This window comes from Paramacrobiotus metropolitanus, unplaced genomic scaffold (genome assembly GCF_019649055.1).
Source record: "Paramacrobiotus metropolitanus isolate TYO unplaced genomic scaffold, Prichtersi_v1.0 Parri_scaffold0000044, whole genome shotgun sequence".
NCBI lineage: Eukaryota > Metazoa > Tardigrada > Eutardigrada > Parachela > Macrobiotidae > Paramacrobiotus > Paramacrobiotus metropolitanus.
Window position 1 is genome coordinate 697214 of NW_026570264.1, and position 26082 is coordinate 723295.

A 26082-nucleotide genomic window follows, 5' to 3' on the forward strand; every position below is an offset into this window, starting at 1 on the left:
TATTAATTGATTATCGGGAGTGCACACTGCCTGGCATATAAATCTGGACTGTACATGTGCGCAATGCACTATATGATTACACAGTGCATTATACAGTTTTAATGCTCTATTCGACCAGTTGTTTACATACTTCTACAGCATGGAGGGACTTGCACAGCACTGCGTCTAGCTCGCTAAAGCCTTTTAACGTACAGTAAGTGACATATAATTACTTTTCAGTGGATATAACTATTTGCTCTATTCTATTCGCAACTTATTTATACATATATAATCATGAAAACTAACAGGTACGATAGAATACTATTTTCTTTACTACTATACATTATGACTGTACTGTGTAATCAAGTTTTACAGTTATTTGCAGTCTGGCGGTATATTGCGTACATGCTTTTGCGTGCGTGCAGATCAACTGGAAAAAGTCCGCCAGGGTCGCCGCAAATTTTTTTCCACTAGAGCTAATGTCGCATTTCTATTAACAAATACTCCACTAATTGCAGAAGTGATGGATTTCTTGCACACGAAGTAAGTGAAGCAAATGTTTTTATTTCATATTGCGTTGTAACACATGCTATATTTTTTATGTGCAAATAGTTTCGGGGATGCTACAAGCAACGGGGGCGCGGGTGGAAAAAGTTGGCCTGAACTTCTCAAAGATTTTTTCCACCTTGTCAACGGTATGGTGCAATTTGCTGATTTTGCAGTTTTTTTACATCGGAGTATTTATTACTATATGCTCGTATGTTCACTCAATGCTTTTATAACGAAAAATACATTTCGTACTGAATTTTAATTAGTTTAATTAATGAGCAATGTACTGTACTGTACTGCACTGTATATGTAGTATGTATCACATACTTTAAAGGGTAAACGTTTTTACTTTTATTACTAAATTAACAACTACTGCTTACTAATGCCACGCAACAGAAATCTGCAACGATAACTTTTTGGTAATTTTATTTATTGCTGTAGTACATTTTCTAATAACAATCGCAATTCGTTTTCAGCAGTTTGAAGAGTATCAGCATCTTTTGCACCTAATAAATTAATTTTTCCAGAATGGAAAATCATCGCCGTACAACCTTGAAGCCGGACTCGCATGGCCGGGAATAATTCAGGTTCAAACATGGCATCGACTTTTGCTCTTATTGAGTTGTATAATTTTTCTAAACTAAGAAATTTCCCAAAATTAAAAGTGGCGACAATGTTAACAATTCGTGGATTCTTTACCGATGCTTTTTGATAGCCATATTTTTGCAGTTTCCGGCAATAATGATGCAATAACGCGAGAGCATCGTTGATGGACTTTGCACCATTAACTGTGATCTTGCCGTTGCGGTACACTTGGCAGTGCGATTTCTGCGGACGAATGGAACGGAGAAGAAGCCCGGAATATTTATGTGGTGCATAATGAGAAAGCGGAGCGCGCTCGTATAAGCTGGGTAAGTCAATTGCGCAGCCGAGGTCAGCAGTTGCAATTACGTTAGTTATCTTCGCCATTCAGCCAATTTGCAAACGTCTCCGCTTTCGCAAGCGTTGTTTGTGGTAATGAAGTAAGCTCCTTAAACTTCGGGCACCCAATGTCTTCAAGATTAAACACTTCAGGCAGATAATTTTCCAAAATCTTTAGCTTTTCTAATCCTTTGGCAAAAAACGTTAGACGCGCAGGTCGTTCACCAATAAGCTCTAGCATATCCTGAATGGCACTAGCAATGTCTAAGTATAAATAATCTCCACGATTATGCCAGACAAGTCCGTGCGAGTGGCGCGATTGGCTCCTAAATTCAACGCGGTAATGATTAAAGTGGGATGGAATGGTGAATGTGTAGCACCTGCTAACACTGGTTTGGCAATCACAAAATGCCAGCTGTTTTATAAGCCGTTGGGAGCCAGCGATAAACCAATCAATATCCAAGACAACCCTCCGCTTTGAATTCTCCATTCTGCTGCCGGTACGCTAGCAATAGCTCCTCCCTTTGGAAATGGAGTCCTTTAATAGGTGTCCGCGCACGACAGCTGATTTGAGAATCCGATTGCCCGCTTCAGTTCTTGTTGTGGGGCCAACGACTTCGGGGAAAACCACGTATGTGTCAAAATTAATTATGGAGCGCGATAAATTATTTGACCAACCATTTGGACGAATTATTTTGGTGTACGGAGAAATGCAGCCAGCATACGAAATGCTTCAGCGAAAAATCCCTGGGATTGAACTGACAAAAAATATTCAGCAAATTGTGGAGGATGAAAATTATTTTGATGGTAAACAAAATATTTTGTTGATACTGGATGACGTGACAAGCGGTTTGGCGAAGAATGAGCATTTATCTAAACTTTTCACTCAAAAAGTACACCATGAACGGCTTTGTGTATTTCTATTATTCAATAACCTATATAAACAAGGGTCTGCTATGCGAGACGTTCATCTTAATGCGCAATATCTTATCCTGTTCAAAAATAATCGTGATGTGAACCAAATCAAGATTCTCGAAAGGCAGACTGGTTTAAAACATCTCAGCGGAGCTTACGAGGAAATCGGTCAGGAACCATTTCAACCTCTCATTTTGGATATGAAACCGGACACCCCTGCCTATTTAAGGATTCGTTCAGCAATATTACCGGGAGAGTTGACAAAAATTTACATCGATCCACAAACGACAAACTTGCCTAAGAATGTGTGATCAGATTTTAAAAGACTTTGCTCCGTTTCTCCTTACCCTGCGATCGCTGAAACCCAAGCAGCGTCGTTTTCTTTTGGAAAATATTTCGAAACGACAACTTCGCTGTTTTGAAGAAATCTGTCTAAATTTGGTGAAGAATTCAGTGCCTCTGACCGCCGAACAGCTTAAGGTGTGTCAACGTTGGCGTCGACCATTAAAGCTGATTGCCCTCAAAAAATATCCTTTACGAAGCAAGAGGGAAATATTATTACAGCGCGGAGGATTCTTACCTGCGGTTCTACCTGTATTGGCAGCTGTTTTGGGAACTGCTTTACTAAAATGAAACCAGAAGTGCATTATATTATCCCGGTGAGCGAAATGAAGAAACTTGCCAGCGACACGGCTGGTCGCATTGCAACGGATGTTCAATTACAACAGCAGCCTACTGAAGCTGTAGATATTGTGAGACTTGATGACTTGATGAAAGAAATCATTTCAAGGAATGCCCTGAGCGAGTGGGAAAAGGCAGAATTGTTATCAAGAAATTTGGCTCGTTTTTTGGCGCTGAAGGAATCGGCGTTCGGTCCTGACCAAATGGTTATTCCACCACCAGCATCTGTGCCACCGATTCCAGTACAACTATTAAAGAAGCCATGGGTACCACCTAATATGCCTGATCGTATGTTAGATGCTTTCCCTCCTATTCCACCTGCACCGCCGGCGAAACGCAAACGTGCAAAGCGAGAAGTATTTGATGAAAAAACTTTACAAGTCGAAGGTCCCATCGGTTCAAGAACTAAATCCCAGTTCAACTGGATGACTGTCAATAACAAATGAGTGGTGGATGTGTTCCCTTCTCTTTGTCTTTGGGAGAAGGTATGACTTGGAATTGCACATCTAGCTGTTGCGATGGATCAAGCAGCAGCAACGACGAAGACGATGGCCAATCTACTGTTGCGACAAGCGTATCTGAACCCCCAACACCCGGGCAGCTTTACGGGGATTCAAAAGTTTCGCAACCACTATCTACCAGCAACAAGCTACCAACAGACGCGGGAGCAGCTAGAACATCTGGATCCATATACAGTCCACAAATCTCGACGAAAAAAGTTCAAAAGAAACCCCGTAGTTGTCTCAAACCTAGCGGAGCAATATCAAGCCGATCTGGCAGACATGTCAAAATATGCGAAACAGAACAAGGGGTACCGTTGGATACTATTTGTGATCGACGTCTTCAGCAAGAAAGTAAGCTGTCAACTACTAAAGAATAAAAGCGGTACCGAAGTTAAATTTGGTTTGGAAAAGGTCTTTGCAGAACTTGGCGTACCTATTAAATTGCAAACCGACAAAGGTCTTGAATTTTACAATAAGGATGTTAAGAATTTTTTGACGGTCCAGAAGGTTTTCCTGTTCTCGTCTGAAAATAAAGCAATCAAAGCATCCTTAGCTGAGAATGGCATACGTAATCTAAAGAAACGTATATGGCAATTATTTCGACACCGACAGTCTAAAGTGTACTGGGACGTTTTGAGTGATTTGGTTAAGAGTTACAACAACGCAATCCATTCTTCGCATAAAGTCACCCCCAATGATGTTAGCCAGTCTAATTCTCTGCAAATATTCAATCGATTATATGCAGAATTATTAATGGGAAAACAGAAAAAACCAAAGTACGGCGTGGGTGACACAGTACGAGTAGCCATCGACAAAACACTTTTTGAAAAAGGATACGAGTCAACATTTAAGGAGGAAATTTACAAAATACATCAAGTGCTACCACAACAACCAGAGCCGCTTTATGTATTAGTGGATGAAGACGGGGACTTAATTCGCGGAAAATATTACGAAGCCGAACTCAGTCGTGTGAGAAATGACTCATAACAGCTTCTATGTCACGCTTCCATCTGATGCCTGTATGCAGCAGTTTCCAAAGAATAATGCAGCTGAATGGACAACAAAGCTAAAGAGTGTTTTATCACTACCGGGACAATGGGAAATGGCATTGGTGGAAATACAGTATCCTAATTCAATGTACAATTTACCCAGCCCCCAAACATTGCACGTAGACCAAATTACATCCATGGATAGCAACGGTGTTTTCGTAATGGATCGCGACACAATTACAGTACCTGCAGGAATCTATGAGAAAAGTGATATCATTGATTTTATAAACGGTAAAGTGCCGCGGTTAAAGCCGTTCGGCGATTCTGCATTGGAAAAACAGGCTTTCCAATTCGAATTATTAAAAACTGAACCCAAGCTCAAAGTAAAGTTTCCTAGCGTGCGGGTTTTTCTGGATTTTCCTCCCTCATCTTTGCATCTATCCCGTATGCTGGGATTCAAAGAACGACGATTTTCTGCAGCACATTCCGAACAGTATGAAAATTTTTTGATGGAAAAAACGAATTTTGCTTCCGCAAGTACCACGCTGTCCGACCAGTTAAAGGCATTGGCAGAGCTGCAGCTCTTGGAAACTTCTGTACTAATGACGGCGGATAAACCTGTGAACATGCACATTGGGAACCAATCAATTTTTGTGTACTGCAACAAGTGTGACTACAATATTGTGGGTGATGAAACTATGCAACTTTTGCGCGCTTTCCCCATTAAAGCAAGTGTTCCGCGCTTCGAAATTGTTTCGGAAAGGTTCGAGGATCCACATTATCTACCTGTTTTATACGATCGACTGGACACAATCGACATCAACATTGCAACTGATCTGGGAGAACCGGCAATTTTTCAGACTGGAAAATCAATGGTAAAGCTGCACTTTCGGCCCATTCAGTATTACTATCGCTAAAAAATGCCCGTTATCCTCTTTGAACCGTCACCATCGTTCTATCTGGATTTATTTGCCGGGACCGCCACGGGTGCCGGTAGTCAGCACGGGTATGGAGCCGTCATGACACGGTATCGCGGAAGTTTAATGCAAAATGGGAGTGGTTTTATGCTGCCCAATTTTCTGCGCGCAATGCTCAGTAAATTAGCGCATTTTGCGGCTCCGGTTATTAAAGCTGCCGCGCCACATGCTAGAGCAGCCATGGAAGCAGCAAAGCCTCACCTATGCGACGCAGCGACAACAGTTCTTAATGAGACGTCCAGGAAAGTAGGAGAAAAAATTTCGGAAGCACTCACATCGCAAACTCAACAGCAAGGAGGCATCAAGCGGCTCAAGCAGCAGCACAAGAAAACGAAGAAGATCAAGAGACATTCCATACGATTGAAACGGCTTAAACGGATTCCCCGAGAGAATTTGAGGACGCATTTTAAAATGGCTTTTATTCTGGAAGGAAGCGTACCAGCTATGCAGGTTGAGTCGGATTTATTTTCCGTTCCAGCCACTCTCGCGGATTTTGTGCGGACAGAAGAAGAACGCATTCTACCGACCTCAGGCCAAACAGAAGAAATTAGTTCGGGAGAAATCTCTTTTTACATCCCACCATCAACATCAGCGTTGCTAGTGCTACCAGAAATTACGCTGGAAATGGATATTGCAATCAAAAAGCAAATTGCAGGACTTGGGGCGGCAACGCGTATTGAAAACACGGATCTGGTAGCACCAGTCAACCTCATAGCGCATTCTATATTCAGCTCGGTAGAGGTAACAATGGCGAACCGCCTGATAACTAATTCCACCCCATTGTATGCCTACCGAGCTTACTTGGAAAATTTGTTGGGATACACACCGGCTGCCCTTCAAAGCCAGGCAACAAGTGCAGGATTTTATTTTGACAGCCCTGGCTATCTAGAAGATCATGCCAACAACGCTGGAGAAGTAACGCGAAAGGCCGTGTTTGTGACCAACGAGTACGTTCCTTTTAGCGCCAAATTGTGCACCGACATTTTCCAGCAGGGAAAAAATCTGATCACCGGTGTACCGCTACATGTGCGCCTCATCCTAAATAAGCCGGAATTCTATTTGCGGTCGTATGCCAATCTTCCAGTAGACACTTTTAAAGCATACCTTCGTAATCCACGACTATATGTTAAACGTTTCGTGCCTAATCCGGTTTACCTGTCTGCGGTCACGGCCCAATTATCGACAAAAACAGTGAAATATCCCATAGAGCGAGTATGTATGCGCGTTAATGACATTGGCAACATTCAGAGCACGGTGCTGGCTAATTTACACATTGGCGCAGTACCCAAATGTGTTTTTGTGGGATTCGTGAAGAGCTCGAGCTTTCACGGGCTGCGCCGAGGTAATCCATTTAACTTTGAACATTTCAACCTCAACTATATAAGCGTCGAAGTCGACGGACAATCGTATCCTGCTCAAGCCTACCGACCAAATTTCGCCACGGGTGATTATTTACAATCATATGACGGCCTGTTGGAAACGCTTGGCCGCTTGCACGCACCGGACGGGGCGCTGCCATTTGACCGTAAAGCATTTGCGGAAGGTTTTGCTATTTGGGGATTCGACCTGACGCCTTCACGGACTGGCCGGGGACCAATGAGCACCGTGCGCCAAGGAAATCTGTCGATTCGTCTGCAGTTTGCCGCCCAATTAACTGAACCAATTATGGCGATAACGATGATGGTGTGGGATAATATCATTGAAGTTAATTCACATCGCCAGTTGATTGCGGATTTTACTGCATAAAAAGCACAGCGTAAGTGAGTGTGTAAGATTTTGCACAAAAGTGTTGTTGCTTGAGCGGTACGCTTCAGGGGCGCAAGCGGGGGTGGGCGCGCTGTCGGCCTCTGACGACGCTGAAGTGAATCGTGACGGATGTGGTAAACAATGGGCGACCGGAGCGCTTCGCGCTCTCGGTCGCCCGTTGTTTACAGGACAAAATCAAAAGAATATTTTTAACGTTGCTGTTGTTGTATACAGACTGGCACTACAATGGACACCGCTGAAATCAGCCATGTATTACGTTCAAGCGCGGTGACACGAGACGCTTTCATTGGTGTATTTGCTGCGGACATGTTACCATCTTTGCTTCCAGCCAAACTGCCATGGGCATGTGTTGTCAATACTGACGAAGCTGCAAAACCTGGCTCGCATTGGCTGGCGTTCTACCAGGCTGTACCAGGACAATTGGAATATTTTGACTCTTACGGACATGAACCATATTACTACGGCCGCCACATTGAAAATTTTTGCAAGAACGCTGGCAGAGTTATTTCGCAAGCGCATCGTTTACAAATGGAATGGAGTACCGTGTGTGGACAGTACTGCTGCTTTTTTATTTTAAAACGATGCTCCGGCGAGTCGTTTACTTCTCTTATTCATTTATTTACCAGTAGCAAATCTTCGAATGATCGAATGGTTTGTGCTTATGTTAATTATTATTTCAGTTTGAAAACTGTAGTCCGTGATAACTCTATGCTTATACAGTCTGTTTTCCGCCAGTTAATGCAATAAAGTCACGTCACCAACGCCAGTTTTTTCACGTACTGTTTGTATAGGAGTAAAAAATAATTTGCTGTGCACCAAAGTATTTTGCCACCACAGCGTGACGTTGCGCTGCATCCGTTTTGATGCTATATATAAAATACTTTGTCAGTGCGTAACTTACAAATATAACAGTTATTTCATCTCATTACGCAGCGGAAACTAACGATTTCTGATTCTGTTTTGTTCAAAGAATGGTTTACCATATTGTTGTAGACATTAAGTGGTATACGCTTAATGGGAAGCCAATTATTACGTCACTTGCAATAAGTTCTGTCGAATTTTATTGCCTTTATTATACCACTTTTGCGCTAGCGCCAAACAATTACATTGTTAATAAATTTGGCATTTGTTCTTCGGATAATGATGCTGTGTTCGATAAAGCTTTCTCAGAGTTAGAACATCAGTTAAATCGATCGTTTAAAAATTATCTCCGCTATGTTGATGATCCTGCCGTTGTCGTTTTCTATGCAAAAGGGGGACAAAAGTGTCTCATTCTTCAACAACTGCTCAAATCTGATGTCATTAATCTTGATACACTTGGCTGTCCGCGTTTTGCTGCTCTAAGTAACGACAAGTGCTACAGTCCTAACAAAGCGCAATCGTACTCTAATTGGATGCTGGACTACTATTTAAAAAGCCGTACGAAATGCCTGCTTTGCCGAATGCCGATTCCTGAAGAAAGAGCTACCCATCGACTGCAACGACACTGCCGCAGCAAAAGACCAGATCAGAATTCTTACTGGGGTATGCGTTAATATATATCTCGCTATTTTACAAAGATTTCGAGGTGGTCTATATTATTGCAGATGACCAAAAAAATAGATGTTGCATCCGCTGTGGCGCTGTGTTTCCTCCCTCGAACGCTGATTGCGCCTAATAAAAAACGTGTTGCGAATATTATCGCATCCAGCACGTTTCATCGAATGAGTCATTAAATTTTGTTGGCCGATGTAACTATAAAATGCTGTACGGAATTTTGCTTACACATATAAATAAGCTGCTTATATGAGGCTGGATTTCTGCGAATAGCAAAGTACTTCCATCAGGTTGTTTTTCTACACCATGACACAAATTCCTGATCCGTCAATACCGTCAACTGCCCTTGAGACCGACGCGGAAACTGAATTTGCAGATAGTGCTCTCTTTAATCATAACTACGCGCTTCTTGATCATAATTATTCTGCAGCTCCGGCTGGTGTACCTGCGCAGCGTTTAGAAGAGCTTGATCCAGATTTGTATGATATTAAAGAACATTATGAGTTGGAAAAAACCGGAGCCAAATATTCGCAAAAGTTTTCAGTTTTATTTGAGAGTTATAAGTGTCAGATAAACGGCCTTGAAAATTTATCGTTCAAGTACGCAGTGAAGACCATAACTCTGCTGTTGAAAGATATCCTTGAAACGGTGATTTCCAAAATACCTGCGCACAACTTGGTGAGAATTCGCATATACCAGGCGGCACTGCAGTACCCTATTTGGATGCCACCTATTCAACGCGATCAGTTGACTATCGAGCGATGGATGACGACAATCAAAAGAATTTTGAATTCAAATCAAGCGTTTTTATTGGACGAGTCTTTTGAACTGTCAGTGCAGCATACAGATACACCAATCGGCTCATGCAGAAAGAACGTCTCCCAGTTGTTGCGGCAAATTTTGGACAAAAAACGGTGCATCACCCAGATTCGAAACTCGGACAGTTTATGTATGGCTAGAGCAATTGTGGTCGCTAAAGCGCATGCGGATGGCGATAAAGAATTTTATACAAAGCTCTACCGAACCAAGAAACTGCAGGATGAAAAAACCAGAGAATTGCTGCGGGCTGCCCGGTTGCCAAATAGAGAATACAGCCTGGAAGACGTTCCTCGGTTTGAAGAAGTTCTGCCAAATTATCAGATTATTGTAGTATCTGTCGACCACGGAAACTCAGTTGTCTACTGTGGCGCTTATGCTGAGAAGCGTATTATGTTGCTCGATCATGACCGGCATTTTGATGTTCTGACATCTTTGCCGGCTTACTTCGAGCATCACTACTACTGTTACCGTTGCATGAAAGGCTACAATCAACGAGAAGACCACCGGTGTGAGTTTAAATGTCACCAATGTCTGTCTGCAGCGTGCAAGATGCAAAAAGATTCAAAAATACCTTGTTCGGAATGTAATCGCGACTTTTATGGCCAGGAGTGTTTTGAAAGGCACAAGTCTGGAACCAGTCCCATCTGTTCAAAGTTTTTTGTATGTGGAATATGCAAATCTTTCGTTTCTCTTGTAAAACGTCGAATGCGGACAAATTACGACGCACCTCGAGATAACAGAAGAGATGCTGACAACTGCGATGACGACGAAGACGAACCGGAAATCGAACTGGATATTGACGATCAGCAACATCGTTGTGGTGAAGTGTACTGCGCAACCTGTTCACTCTTTCACTTGCCGGAAGAAAGCCATGTCTGCTATATGCAGCCCATCGAACTTACGGATAACGAGAAAGCGAAACATCAAAACGAAAAATTTGCATACTTCGACCTCGAAACCTACCAAGATGACACAGGTGAATTCCGAGTGAATCTAGCAGTCATCGCCACGAAGGATGAGAAGTTTGTGCTCCCTGAGGATGGAAACATTAATGGCGACATCGCAAATGCTCTTGGGGATTTCATTTTCAGCGAACGTTTTCGGGGATACACTTTTATTGCGCATAATTTAAAGGTAAAAAATATCGAAATCAACAGCAGCAGCAGCTTATTCATAACTGATTGATGTGGTTTGTATTTCAGGGGTTCGACGGGTATTTCCTGTTAAACTATTTAGTAAAAAATGGTGTTATTCCACACCCACTGATTTTTAATGGTAGTAAAATTATGCAAATGGATTTCAGTAAACTCAAAATAAAATTTCGAGATTCCATGAACTACGTGCCATCGTCACTAAGGAATTTCGCGAAGGCGTTTGGTTTGCAAGAAACTAAAGGAGATTTTCCACACAAGCTGAATAAACCCGAAAATTGGAACAAGATCATCCCTTGGCCAGATCGGCATGACTACGGTTACCAATCCATGAAAAGATGTGAGCGGAAACGTTCCATAAAATGGTTTCGCAAGGAACGACGCCGTCATCACAATCAGTTTGATTTTAATGCACATTTCATCAAGTATGTCCGATCTTTTCTTATTAATAATACACTCGCTATATGCAACTGTTTCACAGGTACTGTTCCCAGGACGTTCTCGTACTACAACAAGCATGTGAAAAATTTCGAATGCTTTTCCAACAAGTATCTGGTGGATTATGTCCATTTGCTTCTGGCCTTACAACCCCTGGAATGTGCAATTATTTTTGGAGAGCGCGAATGCTGAAGAAGAGCCAAATTGCTTTAATCGGTCCACCAGGACAGGGAAAGAAATCATCTGTAAAAGCAGAACGGTGGCTACGATCGATAGAACTGGATAACGATACAAAACTGGAAAAAGAATTTCGAATCGGGCACTGGACCGTTGATGGCTTCCATTCAGAAACCAAAACAGTTTACGAATTTTTAGGTCTGTCACAGGATAATACGTTTAATCACTTGCGATCTTTGACATTTACCGACAAAATATTTCTGTCTCTAGGATGTATGTGGCACGGCTGCAGCGACTGTACCACGAAAAGCATGCATGCACCCGTTTCTTGGTAAACCAATGGAAGAGGTTCAGAAAGCGACTTTTTTGCGCCTTGATGCAATAAAAACTCTGGGATACACGATTGTATCGATTTGGGAGCACGATTACGACATGAAATTAGCATCTGACATTGAGTTTCGAAAGCTAACTGAGCTCGCCAACGTGATGGAGCCGTTGCATCCGCGGGATGCCTTTACTGGTGGTCGAACAAATGCAATAAAGCTTTACCATAAATGCGGACCAGGGGAGAAAATTTATTCACTTGACGTTATTAGCGAATATCCATACATCAACAAAAATTTGCCCTACCCCGTTGGACCACCGGTTGTTATTACTAACGACTTTCCACCAGTGGAAAAAATATTTGGAGTGGTAAAATGTCGCATTATTCCACCACCGTCTTTATTCCTTCCAGTGCTGCCCTACCGAACGGATAAGCTAACATTCCCGTTATGCGCGAGGTGCGTGAAAGAGCGTGTTAACTCTCCCTGTGATCATGAGGATGACGATAGGGCTCTGGAAGGAACGGGGTGTACACCGGAAATTCATCGAGCGTTAGAAGTTGGCTACCGCATCGATAAAATTTATTCTGCGTGGCACTACCCCGAGCAAATGCAATATCTATTCAGGGAGTACATTGACTTGTTTTTGAAGCTGAAAACTGAAGCGTCTGGCTATCCTTCAAACTGTCACACAAACGAGGAGAAAGACTTTTATGTTAAAGAATTCCTTGGTAAAGAAAATATTCAGCTGGATAAAGATAATATTGCTAAAAATGATGCGCTCAGAGCGCTTTGCAAGCTTATGTTGAATAGTTTTTGGTAAGAATCGTGAAGCTGCCAAAAACCCGACTTTATTAATTAACTATGGATGAATTGTTTTTTTTTACAGGGGAAAGTTTGGGCAGCAGGAAGACCGTTCCAACACGGCAATGGTGGAGAAGAAAGAGGTCTTTCATGACTTTTTATTTTCAAATAAATACGAAGTTGCTGGATTCGACTTGGTTACGGATGAAGTCATGGCCGTACAATACCGTTCGAAGAAGGATTATATAGTAACGAATAAGAAAACCAATGTTGTCATTGCGGCTTTCACTACTGCTTATGCACGATTGCACCTCCTCAAATTTATGGAGATGGTTGGGGACCGCCTACTATATCATGATACCGGTATGCAGTAATAATAGTGATTTTGTTTTTGCCTTCTTTATTCATAGGGTTTTGGTTCGTTGCAGATAGCATTTTCTATGTTCACAAAGACGAACTGCCTGACCCACCAACGGGAACTTGTCTTGGCGACTTGTCATCATCGCTGGAACCTAACGAGCACATAGAAAAATTTGTGGCGCTTGGTACACCATTAACTTCCAATAATTAATTATTCCTGAGTACTATACGTGTGTATTACTTTTCTTTATAGGGCCTAAAAGCTACGCTTATCGTACCAACACTGGTCACGAAACAATAAAAGTGAAGGGATTTACGTTAACACGGCAGGCCAGAAAACAGCTGAATCTGGAAAGTTTGAAGGAATTGCTACTGGAAAGCCTTGCACCGCCAGATGAACCAAACGATATTATGGTTAATTATCCGTTCAACATTACGCGAAATAAGCGCAAGTTGGAGGTTCTGTCTACGGAAATGAATAAGCGCTTCAGACTTACCTACTCAAAACGTCGAATTGTCGACACCGAATTTCATACTCGTCCCTGGGGTGATGTTTCCGGAGAATAGGCCTTCAATTTCCAGTACCGTACAGTTGTTAATAATAGTTTTAATATTATAGCTAATTCCAAAAAATGCTTCCAGCAATATTATTAGAATCAGCATGATGACAATGCAGGAGCCTATTGCTGCCTCACAGAAGTTCTTTTTGCACACAATGCGAGCCATCTTAGCAAGACTATGTTCGGGTATTGTGTTTGTTTTCTTTGAACATTGTTTCTTTAATAGTTACTTCAATAGAAAAGTTGCATTAAACATCGCAGCTTAACTCTAATTAAAGAGGTATGAATAAAGGCGCAGACCCATACGTTCCATGTAAACTGCATTGTATCTACAGTTGTAAAGTATATGCAGTGTACAAACTTACTGATTCATAAAGTAGATCTAGGAACTATAGTTATAAAGTCCAACCGGAAAATTACAGCTGGAAGGTGTAGCTCCCAACTCCAGTTTATGACGTAAGCGCCGCCATTTTTAAGCGAGCAGCGTTTTTTTCTAAGCCACTATACTACGAGTACAACACACCGCAAACAAACACCACAATCAAGCGACCGGCATGAAGAACACTCTAAAAAATCAAACTCAGTCCCTGCGCGAGGGGCAGCTCCCTGCTGTAATTATTCGTACGCCTTCGGCGGCGCATATACTGCTTCCACGGATCACTCCCGCTCTCCCGTCCCCCCGCCGGTGTGCTTATTCGCCCCGACGGCTCGTCCATCTTTGCTCCGGACGTGCTGCTATTGACGTTGACGATCACGCAGTCCGATTCGCCGACGCCCAATCACGCGTGCATCGTCCCGGTATTCTGCGGGAAAATGCTGGACGGCAATCCCTGGTCAACCTCGTTATTCCAGGCGATGGCCTCCTTCGAAGTCCGGTATTTCAGGGCGTAAGAAATGGGGCGAAGGTCTCCTTGAGGAGGACGGGGCGTTGTGCGAGAGGTTGGGGATGATGGTCGGTTAGCCGAAGTTGCCACCGGAGGCGTGGCTGATGGGTTCCCCGCCCACGAGGACGCGGAAGCCGGCCAACTGGGCGTCGGCGATGGTCTGCTTGTATAAAGCGACGCCGGCCGCCTTGTTCAGATCGGCATCCTCGGCGACAACCACGGCGTGATTCCCGTTCTGCTCCTGCAACAGGCGGCCGAAGCGGGCCTGCACGGTGTTGGCTACTTTCAGCCAACACATTTTACATTTCATATTTATTAAGCATTTTTCAGCACTATATTTATGACATTAACATCAAGCCGTGAGTTTGAAACAGGGAAAAATCCCACTTAAATAAAGCCGAATTAATATATATTAAAGCAACTACACCTATTTTAATACTGTAGTGCCAAGTAAATTCCGCACCATTTCGTAAAACGTGATGCTCTAGAGCTGTATATGGGGTTCAGCGTTCGTTGAACGCGCTGAACAGCGTCAGGCAGCCAGTAGCAAAGGGCCGAGCGTTGCTCACTTTTGAAAAATTGTTCCTGCTTCAAAACGGTTCTCTATCGAGATTTATAGACTTGAATCTAATCCAAAATATGCTTTTACAATTTATGTTTACAAAATATGCGAATGCGAACTGGTGTGAATATTATCTAACTCGAATAGCTTTGCCGTACCCGCACGTACTACTGAATATGAATTATTTGAAATTGCTTGTTCAGCCAGTTCATGAGCCTGTAGACAGTGAACCCAGTGAACGCTAAAGGCGTCCATACAGCGCTTGTCTAGCATGCTGTACGAAAAAGTGCGGAATTCACTTGGCACCACAGTAATATTAACCTTATTGTTAACAATACGGAAAGGCGTTAACTGATTACATTTTTTTGGTACATTATTTCAAATAATTCAATTTGGTTTAAGCCATTTTTTTCTAAATAAAGTTAAATACAGTAATTAGCCGGGAAATGTTGTCCTCTCCATGCTCTTTTTCGAAACAAACGCAACGATCTTAAGCCAATTCAGATTTACTTATAATGCAAAACTAAGTTAAAACTAATCAATTATTTTTTAAATGCAAATACAAAATTTATTGCAACAAGAAGAAACAACCACTGGGCATTTTTAAAAACAAAATTACATAACTAAAATACGAAAATATTACTAGGAGAACAAATAAATAAATGATAAATTAGCCAATAAAAAAATAAGAAAAATATTACTAAGAAGATAAGTAAATAAATGATAAATCAGCCAATAAATAAATAAAAAAATATTACTACGAAGATAAATAAACAAATGATAAATCAGCCAATAAATAAATAGAAAACTATTACTACGAAGATAAATAAACAAATGATAAACCAGCCAATAAATGTCTGTTACCCCATTTCATCCTGATCAACTGGTGGTCCTGATTGACGCGGGCCTCCGGAAACACGTGCACCCACTCACCTAGACTGAGCCGCTCCAGCATGGACTCCGCTTATTTTCAGAGCGGAATGAAAAAATGCTCGCACTGAAATTTTACAATGAATTAATTCTAGGATGTTTCTAATTTCTTCTGGTTACTTTTCTAACTGCCTCGTTTTATTATTTTTCATTACTTCTTCAATTTTTTATTCATTACAGAGACATTCTATTTTCAAAGCGGAACGGAGAAATTTTCGTAATTCAAGATTCATTCAAATACATATTATCTTAAACGAGAAACCCCTACCGGAGAGGAAATGTAGTTCTCATTCAGTCATTCTAGAATTTTTAGTTCGTATTTCCATTCAATTCGGAAATTTATTCATGTAACATATTATAACGTGGTACTCTGGAAGAGTCCAGGACAGAGATCTCCACTGACAAGATCCTGCGTTGTGTGATATGCTATCAATACTGGATAAATGCACAACGCACGGCATCCACTAGCATAGACACACTTTATTGAGTGAAAGTCCAACTCACATCACTACTGACTGCACACTGGCAAATCTGCCAAGCGAAGAGCTAAATCAACGCTCTTCGCAGCGCACATAGGCGCGCCCACAGAAGGCAAATACAATGGACGGCTTTAGCCGTCAACCAATCAGAAGAGACACAACACAGACACGTCATCCGCTTGACGCCACAGGCGTGAGGGTGTACGTGAGTGCAGCCATGGCTCACATGCCTCTGGGAGGGATGCCGAGCTCCGTTCGAGGCTGATCCATCTCCGTGTTGAATCCGATCGTTTGGCGACGGCCTGTGTGTGCTCGTAAAAAAAAATGCTAATAAAAACATCATCTCTTTTAGTCCATTTATCACATCAAGTCTATACAATTTCAATTCCACGATGTGAAAATAAAGAGATCTGTATCAAAAATACTATATCAACAGTTAAAACAGATCAACAGAAGTAATAATCAAAATCCGTAGACTAGGATCCTCCAGTCAGGTCTCCAGAACTTTGGCCCATTCCTGCTCCATTGAGCAACTTCGCTCCGCTTGAGCATCTTGCGCATCGCAATGCGACTTTCATCACGTCAGATCCGCTTGAGAATCAGTGCGTATCATCGTACGACTTATGAATACTGCTTCGTCTTTGGGATAATTTGCGTATCTACTGTACGACTTCGGTCAGATGAGATCCGTATTGGTCATGGAGGGACGTCGTGTAGACAAGCGAAGTTCGCTTCCTCCCTGGTAAGATCATCTTTGAGATGATCCAGATGTGCGACATCGTAATAATTCATCTTCCATTTATGTCATGAAGGAACTGTAGTCGTTTCGGTATCGACTTTCAAGCTCGTTTCAGCTTGCCTCCCTGGTAAAGTTCATCTGTCGCACATCTCATCCTTATTACAGAGAGCCGGCAGGTTATACCGTAGCAACTCCGTTTAGAGATCCGGCTAATTACCGTCGATTCTCACACTTAAAGATGAGCTGAGTTGATGGACCATAAGGGAGCCGACTTTAAGCCGTAGCATCTCCTTATTAATCTTTCGCATTATTCCATCATCTCGTTCGACTCATCTCCGTCGCCACCATCTCGCGGCTGACGTTTTCGAGTCGAAGCTGGCTGATTTCGATCAGAAGTTCGATCTGCCGGTTCCGCCGGTGCGACTTCTGCAGCCTGCTCCTCATGTACGACTCGGACGCTGACATGACGTGGTCCACGCCCTTTTCCCTGGCGACTTCGTTTGATCGCCTCAAGTCGATGCCGAGCGTCGTCTTCTTCTAACTGTAAGTCCCGGTTTCGAGGATCATCTGCCAACCGCTGTCGGACATCCTCGTAATGATCTCTGATCTGCTGATTCCTAGCAGCTCGTCTTCCGGGTGCGTTAGGGATTTGAGGTGATGCCGGTTGTTTATGTCCGTGTAGATGCTCTTTGATATACGTATGGACATGATCTTTCGGTTCAACATACTGGGTGTCCATTGTCTCGCGGATCCGATCGAGCATCTCCTCGTAGTTAGAGTTGAAAATTGTCCGCAGATTATTGTCTTCAAATCTGTTCTTAACACCTTTCAGGTCATCGTCCGCTTTCTTAGCAATCGCTTGATGTTTCGCGGCTGACCCCATTTTGGCTGCTTTATCCCGAAACACTAATGGGACTTTGTTCTTCATCATATCCGAGCTCAATTGGCTAATTGATGAATAATGCGCCATTCGTGCAGCGAAGATCTTCTGACCCCACGTTCTTGCGTCATGGCTGGTAGGATCAACTACCAAGCCGATCGCTGCTCGTGCTGCCAGCACTTTAAATGCCGGGTTCACATGTCGTAATATGAACTGCGCGACATATTCCCGTCGTTCTTTTATCTCCTGGTATTCAAATTGGGTCCATCCCGTTGTATCGACGGTATCCAATGGAACTCCCAATAGATTTAAGTCCAGCAGGCTTGGCAGACCACACTGTCTGATGGGCGTATAATACGTATTCGCATCTTCAATTGTGATTTCCAATCGCCCCAGTCTGCTTTCTCGAATCTCCTCCGCGTAATTCGAATCGATAAGGAACTGTCGCAGATGCTGCAACTGAGCCAAGATGATTCCTGACTGTTCCGATTCGATGTCCAGTCCGAGATATCGGACTATCTCAGCTCGTTGATCTTCCAGATCATCCATATTAAACGTTTTTCGGATGAACTGTGAACGTCTTTGCGAGTTATTGAATCGGGACGGTTTATGAACTTCGCGACGATTTTCTGGTTCGCGAGGTTCCGGTTCTCGTCGATTATCTTGTTGTCGTCTTTCTTCGATTATCTGACGCACATCCTGTTCACGTCGCGGCGGTGCCTTACTCGCCGATGTCGACGGCTGAAGATCGCTGTCAAGAACCACCTGTCTTTTATGGACAACATTATCTTGTGGCATTGATGTGTCCATCGGTTCGTCTCTCGGTAACGTCACGATCAATGGATCTACCACATAAACTTCGGACTGTACACGATTATATTTAGGTGGGCTGTCTTCCCTCTCTCCGCTGGAAGATCGTTTAGTCGGCAACTCAAAGGTGTTGAAGAATGCCACATCATCCTGCCATCTTTTATCGTACGGGTCTGGGCTTCTGTTTCGGCGATCTCGTCGTTGATCTCGAGGTCGCTCTGGTGTAAGGCCTCTGACTTTCTGATGCACAAATGCACAACCCATTGGTTCCTGACGACGTTCCTTTTCAGGTTCCGGTTGTCGTGATTCTGATCGTCGTTCGGTGTTATTCTGAGCTGGTCTACGTCGAGCACCAACTTTAACCACTTCATCTCCGTGGCGCTCCCAACCTCTCGGGCCACGATGATCTCGATCGCGAGATCGTTCACGGGATCTATCATCTCGTTCGTTATGATAGTCCCGGGTGCGTTCACGAGAGTATTCCCGCGATCTCTCATTCCGGAAGTCGTAGTTTCTTTCCCGTGAATATTCACGTGATCTCTCACTTCGTCTGGCAGGTGATCGAGGTCGTGTAAACCCTCCTTCATCTCGTTTAAAGCTTTGGAACGCCTTCATGACATCGGATTCTCGTTGACGTGACTTCCGTATTTCTTCTGTCTGTTTCTCAATCAGCAGTTTCGTATTTGGATTGAGGGCTTCTCCCCTTTCAAGTCGAACTTTCTCGCGCAGAAAAACTTCGAACAGATCCGCACGAATACCAGCTGGATCCTTCAACAACGCGTCGATCTGGATGATGAGAGATTGTACTCTGGCTCTTGCTTCATCCTCATTCAGCTTAGAAACGGGTATTGGCTCCTTTCCTTTTTGTGCCAACTTCTCTCGATGTTCACGTGCAACTTGTGCTTCTGCGCGTTTACGGCTGGCTACTTTCTCAGCCTCCAACTCTCTTTGTCGGTTCGCTTCGGCTTGCATTCGCTCGGAGTCAGCGTTGAATTGCTTTCTATAGGCATCAGCTTTGTCATCTTGCGGGGGTTCGAAGGTGACGTCCCAACCAGGTTCGTTATTCCTGATGGCCTGACGATAGCGGTCTTCTATCAACATCTTTTCCCGTGGTGGGACCGTTTTCCATGCTTCCACAGATGTAAGGGTGCGGAAAACATCTCGGTTTCCGTAAATGGCTTCTGTATATGCCACCAAAGTTCTGCCTGGTTCCTTAAATATGCAATACCAGCATGGGCTTTTCCTGTTGTCAATCTTACTATTTCGGATACAGTCCGGACATTTAGGATTAAAGCCCGTAAACTGATCAATTTCAGGATCTGCAGGCGTCGATGTTGTCTGACTCGTTGAAGGTCCAGGGGCAGCCTGATGTCTCGCCGGCGCAGGTGCTGCTTGGCTTCTCACGTTCAAAGATGCCGGTTGAGTTGTGGACCTGGCCTGGATCTGTTTAGTCATCTGGACTTTCGGGTTGGCTTGACTTTTTTGAGCCATCTTTCCGCTTTTAATCTGTAATCAGAACATATCAGATCATCGTTTCTTCATCTCATCAATATTCCAAGCAGTCCTTCTTAATAATTTTACACCTATTTTAAGGCTATTCCTGTACTGAGCTGAGACCTTCCTAGCTCATAACACCCTTTTTAAGCCTGCCGATTGTAAGCTCATTCGCCTAATCTGACCGACTTTTCGCATATCATTTAGCATCTGTTTAGCACTTTCGCTAAGTTGTCCATTTGTAACTTTTAACGCTGCTATTCCCATTTGATCGCCTTCTTTTAATCTGAACTGATAATATCATTCCGTGACATGCGGTGGACCTTCCTAACCGCATATCACACATCTATCGTTTTCTAATCCTTTTGCGGAGTGTCAGCTGGGTCAGCTGACATGGTCTCCGCTGTTTCTGGTTCAGTTTCAGTCGGTTTCGGATCGGATATAACTGGTGGTTGCGGATCAGGTTGTGATGACTTTGCATCTGTTGGTGGCAGCTCCTGCGGAATAGGATCAGTTTTCCCGGACGCCGCAACTTGTGCTGCTTCTTTTCTTCGGGTTGCACCGTATCGTCTGATTGATCTTCTGGTACAGAGTAAATTCTCTCGTCCTTGATCTCCAATATATGTTCATCCATCAGGCTCTCGACCGCCTTCCGGATCCATTCACGATCTTTTTCGATGCTGAATTCGCCCAACTCGTAGTTCACGGCGAAGAAATTCGATAGATCATCCCATGTCACTCCATTGGTTCCACCCAGTCTCGGTATCGCTGCATCGGTCATAGCGATTTTCCAAAACTTCAGATCCATCTGTAGCCGAGGGGTTCGTGTCGGCTGTGTCGGCAGGTAATATACCCATTTGTTCGTTTCCGTATAACTAAAGCCTAGTTTTCCTTCTTTGTAGGCTCGCTTAGTCATCCGATCAAAACTATTTCCCGATAATTTCAGAACTCTGTTGGTACACATGGCTTTTTTGAGTTCCCTGTGACCCATCGTCTGGTCCGGTTGATTTCCCAAGTACCGTTTAAGTTCGCACCAGATTTGGTTGGCGTTATCCAACGGTATTCCGAGCATATATTCTCGGTCTTCTGATTTCGCTCCATTGTCCGAACCTTCTGTTGAGTCCGTCACGGGTCCTTTCTCATCGATTGTGAGTTTCGCCATTGAACTTGACGATGATTTTGCCGATTTCGGTTCGTTGCTCTGGGAGGGTGCCAAGTCCGCTTTGTCATCTTTTGGCTTGTTGCTGCCAGCTCCACTGGTCTTGGGTAGCGCGAGTCCAGACGTTTTTCGTCTTTCACGCATGGCGGCGAGTTCAGCCTCGGCTTGTTGTGCCAATTTATCGGTGGGGAGAACGACCTTCCGTTCATCCTCTGCTCTCCTTGTCGCAGTTTTCCCAACCGGTTTCGCAGGAGCTACTGCTAAGTCATCATCGTCATCTTCTTCATCCGTATCAGAGTCTGCATCCATGATGCCTCTGTCTTCCAACGGCTTCCTTTTCGACTTATCTGCTGCAAGTTTCGCTTCCGCTTCTCTCAGCTGATCTCCCTTTTGATGGAGAATATTTAGTATCGGTGTATTCGGGTCATCTCGCTTTTTAACATCCAGCAGCGTCGAATCTTCACTTTCCGAGTAATGGTTTTGATTTTCAATTTCCACCGGTATTAATCCCAACGTGGTGTATCTAATTGGAGATCCCATATGGGCGTTAGTGGTGATGACTTTTCCTTCTTGAATCATCTTTGTTAACGTCGTAGCGTTTCCCGCTTCAAGTTCTGCAAAATTGCCATTTCCGCCATGCCACAATCCGTTGATGTACTGCGTGATGCGGTGTCGGGTTGAACCAGTGGGGCTGCGCATCCCTGCTATGGCTAACTCGATCTGTCTTCTCTTATCCGCATGTTGATCGAACAGCTGTTTATCGATTCCGCCTGTTCTGACCAACTTTGCTTTGGGTTTCCACTCCAGGTGCTTTTTGGTCACTTTCCCAACGTTCATGGCGTATTCTACCAACGTGTCGAACTTTCGCGCTGTAAAGGTGATGTCCTGTTCTTCAAATATTTTCTTGGCTTTGATCCGAAATTTCAATGTGATTGATGTGTCCCGCGTACGCATCTTGTTCACAATCTTATTGGTGATATCGATTAGCTGCTCTGGTGTCAAATCCTCCCCATCTGGGTCATCGAACTCTGGAAACGGCTGCGAGTTTTCTGGTTCTGAATATTCGAGATCACTGTCGCCCTTCATTCGGACGTGTCCAGCCATCCCAGGGGCGTCGATTCTCCTGACTGCTGGGGGTTTTGATTTCTTTTCGCCGCTTTTCTTTCCTCCTTTCTTCTGTTTATCAAGAGCCAGCTGTTTCTGTTTTTCCAATGTCGCCTCCAAGCTCGGCGCCGCCTTCGGTTCCGCCGTTCTCCCTCGTGTAGCTCGTGCTGCCGGAGCTAACTTGGATTTTCTTGTTGATGTGCTTGGGCGACTGCTCGCTTCCGATAACACTGTCGACTCGCGAGATGATTCGCGTTTCTTCTTATCAGTTTGAGCTTTCTCCTTCCGCTCTTTCTGAGTTGATGCGGACATAATTTGTGTGAGCGGAACTGCTTTCTTCACCGCAATAGGTTTCGACTTAAACGCGGTCGATGTCGCTGATTCGATGACGATTTTCTTCGGTGCTGTAGCCGTTGATGGGCTGTCATCTGTAACGACAACATCTTCATAATCGATTTCGACATCCACCTCTGGTGAGGACTCCTCCTTTTTGTGTCCCTTCTTCTTCTCATGTTGAGTCTCCATCTTTCCTTTCTTGGTGTCTCCTTTCGGAGTTTGGCCCGATTTTTGCCCAGTTTTACCAGCTCCCTTGAGCTTTGCAGCCGTTTTGGACGATCTTGTCTTCGGCTTCTCATCTTCCGAATCTTCTTCAGATGATTCGTCATCGTCTTCAGTGTCGTCTGAATCTTGAGGTGGGAAACACTGAGGGCAATTCACATCGTTACACGGTTTATGTTTAGCTCCTTTGACGATCTCGAAAACTCTGGCCAATGATCGTTTAGGGTTATCTTCATCAATCGGTTCATCTTCTGATTCCGGTTCTTCATCGTCATCTTCCGGAGCATCATCTCCTCCTTCGGGGGCTGCTCCATTATCTTCCATTTCCTCATCAGCTTCTCCGGCAGGACCTTCCTGTGCCGCGAGCTGAACTTGGGCGTGAGCTTGCTGCTGTTTGGCGAGCTGTTCCTGTGCAGCTTTGATATGTTCCGGAGGTGTAATGTCCCAGTACAATGGTGTTTTTCGATGATCATAACAAGCTGTTCGGAGCGTACCATCATCGTGGTTGTAGGTCAGTCGAATGAATGCCTGATCTGCCTCCGCCCGCTGTTGCATAAGGCTGAGCACCGCTGCTGTCAATGCTACCGCGTTATTTTTCACCTCCGGTGGCAACATTTTGTATAGTGCCTTGAGGGCTTTTCTTGATTCCTTGTCGGCGTGTTCTCGGTCTTCCTTCGATATACACATCGGTGCAAAGGGAATCGGATCTCCCGATAAGGGATCGACAATTTCAACTATCGCTATTCCTGGTATGTCAGGTCCATATTCATATCCGATTGTAAACAATCTGCAGACTGGCTCCGTATACAGGTACACTGTATCGTAATCGGGTTTTCGTTTTTTCTTCCCGCCTGTATCTTCTTCGTCTGGTTTTAACGTTTTTCTTTCGACCGCCAATATCCGTCCTTCGGTTGTGTACGTATATAACATGTGGTCCTCGTTCGTGCCCACCCGTATATGAATCCAGGCGTCCTCTTCTTTCGCCTGTTTCGCTATCAACTCTTTCATCATCCGGATGAGGATTCTGGGATTTCTGCGATCCGCCTCATTCGGGATAGCTAATAGGGCCGCTTCAGTTTGTTCCCGTGATGCCGTATTGATCCGATTCTTCAACTCTTTATCTCCCTTATCCGTGCGTGACGGGATCTCTTGACTCGTCTTTTTATCCACGAATCGAGCAGCAATCTTCTTCTCCTGGCCATCTGTTCCAGGGAAGATTGCCAAGTATGCTCTGACTGGTAGGATCTCTGCTATAGGTATCGGTTGACTGGGTGCCACTGGTAGTGGTGGGATCGGCTGAGTTGGAGGTGGTACCGATGGTTGTTGAGCCTTCTTGGCCATCGGTACAACTGGTACGGGCATTTCATGCACCTGCGGTGGTTCCTTACTCACCGTGGGCTTTTTCGCCTTTTGACCAGTTGCGTCTCCTGATTTCGGACTTTTCGTCACCGATCTCGCACGTTTTGACGTGCTATAGCTAGACGACTCTGCTGTGGAGCTAGTCCGTGATCTCGTGCGCTGTTTCAGAGCTTCGTCGAGTTTCTTCTTTTCTGCCATTATTTCTTCATCTGTCATTTCTTCAACAGTTTTCACCAATGGTGTCCCCGCTTTTTCCTTTGATGAAGTCGGTGCGACATCTACCGATCGGGACCTTTCTTCTGGATATTTCCTAATAAAGCGGAGGATCTTTTCCACCATATCCGGCCAATCTCGATGTACTAAGGCTGGATGGCACTTTTTCATCGTTACGATTTGAATCCCGATTTCCTTTCGTTTCTGAATAAGAACCGCTGTTTTCTCTTTGAGTGCTTCGTGTGTGGGATGTGACATCCCTGCCACTGACATCAATTTGCCATAGAACGCATGTTCATCATCGACGCGTTCATGGATCCGATAAAAATCATGGCAGATTCGGTTAAAGTCGTGTATGACTCTCCTATGTTCCTCCGTAATCGTCTCGTGTTCATCCACGATCACGTTCAGACGATCATCATCTTCTCTTATATTGACCGTCAGTCTTGGGGAGTATTCTGACACTGAGGGTTCGCCTGGAGGGGTTTTCGGTAATCCTTCCAATTGTGGTCCCAACGACGGCAACACTCCTCTCAATCGAGGTGATTCGAATCGGTTTCCTCGTCCATATGATCTCCCTCCTCGTTTATGTGGGGACATGCCTCCGCGATCAAATCGTCGATGTGGACGTGGTAGCACAGATGTGCCAAAGGGTCCTGGCGCCGTTGCGGTCCAGTCCGGAAATAATGGCGGTAAATTTAAGCCTCCTTGGGACATGGATGGGGCAGGCGACGTTCCGCCATGTCCTCCATATACTGATCTGGGTGACGTTCCACCGATACCTGGTGTTCGGACTGGGGACATGCCGCTAAATCCTCCGTGTCCGCCAGGTACTATCGGTATCCCACCAAATCCGGGTAATCGTACGGGTGCCGTTTGCATTCCAACGGGGAAATTCGATACCACCTGTTGTGGTGGTGGCATCAATAATGCCGGTGATCCCATTGCAACTTGTGCTGAGCCATACGCTGGGAATTGTTGTCCCGAGAAAGGAACATTTTGTCCTGGGAACTGGGGTGGTCCGACATTTGAGCCGTAATGATCCGACACCCAGTTCTGCGTATTCTGGTAACTCGTCGGGTCCTGCTGGTGTGGGTAAAAGACTGTGCCTCCCACATAGACTGGCTGATTCGATATCCCTGGCTCGTTCTGCACCGTTCCTGCAGACGAGTTCGATTCATCTCCAAAGTATGGGTTATAACCCTGATCACCTTCCATTCTTATCGGTGCTTTTAACGGGTTTCCAATGCTTTCAGAATCAGAATTATCTGAATTCTGCCGTTCCAATCGTTCCATGAACTTTTAATACCTGTTTGAACAATGAAAACGATATCTGTTAGCCGGTTTACGACGAATCACTTTTACACCTTCCCAACTCCCGTTCATAATATCGTAAACGCCCATAAGCCTTATTTTTGGGTTAATATCCCTGCGTCCTTTAGTTATCCGATCAAAGAGTTCT

At 44.2% G+C, this 26082-nt stretch overlaps 1 protein-coding gene across 5 annotated transcripts; it reads left to right on the forward strand.

Annotated features, from left to right (window-relative positions):
- Positions 1–101: 101 nt before the first annotated feature.
- On the forward strand, positions 102–13743 carry LOC129591055 (uncharacterized). 5 transcript variants are annotated; one of them, XR_008690798.1, is made up of 11 exons: positions 102–287; positions 355–522; positions 592–674; positions 1056–1115; positions 1258–10770; positions 10839–11212; positions 11269–11600; positions 11673–12544; positions 12615–12892; positions 12958–13074; positions 13143–13743. XR_008690798.1 is itself a non-coding variant. In XM_055486574.1 (11 exons), the coding sequence occupies exons 8-11, from the start codon at positions 11718–11720 to the stop codon at positions 13454–13456; spliced, it is 1536 nt and encodes a 511-aa protein (XP_055342549.1). In that variant the 5' UTR covers positions 102–287; positions 365–522; positions 592–674; positions 1056–1115; positions 1258–10770; positions 10839–11212; positions 11269–11600; positions 11673–11717; the 3' UTR covers positions 13457–13743. The 5 variants fall into 5 exon arrangements, 2 of the variants coding, with proteins under 2 accessions (XP_055342549.1, XP_055342550.1); XM_055486574.1 differs by having other exon boundaries at positions 365–522; XR_008690799.1 differs by having other exon boundaries at positions 145–193; positions 365–522.
- Positions 13744–26082: the final 12339 nt, after the last annotated feature.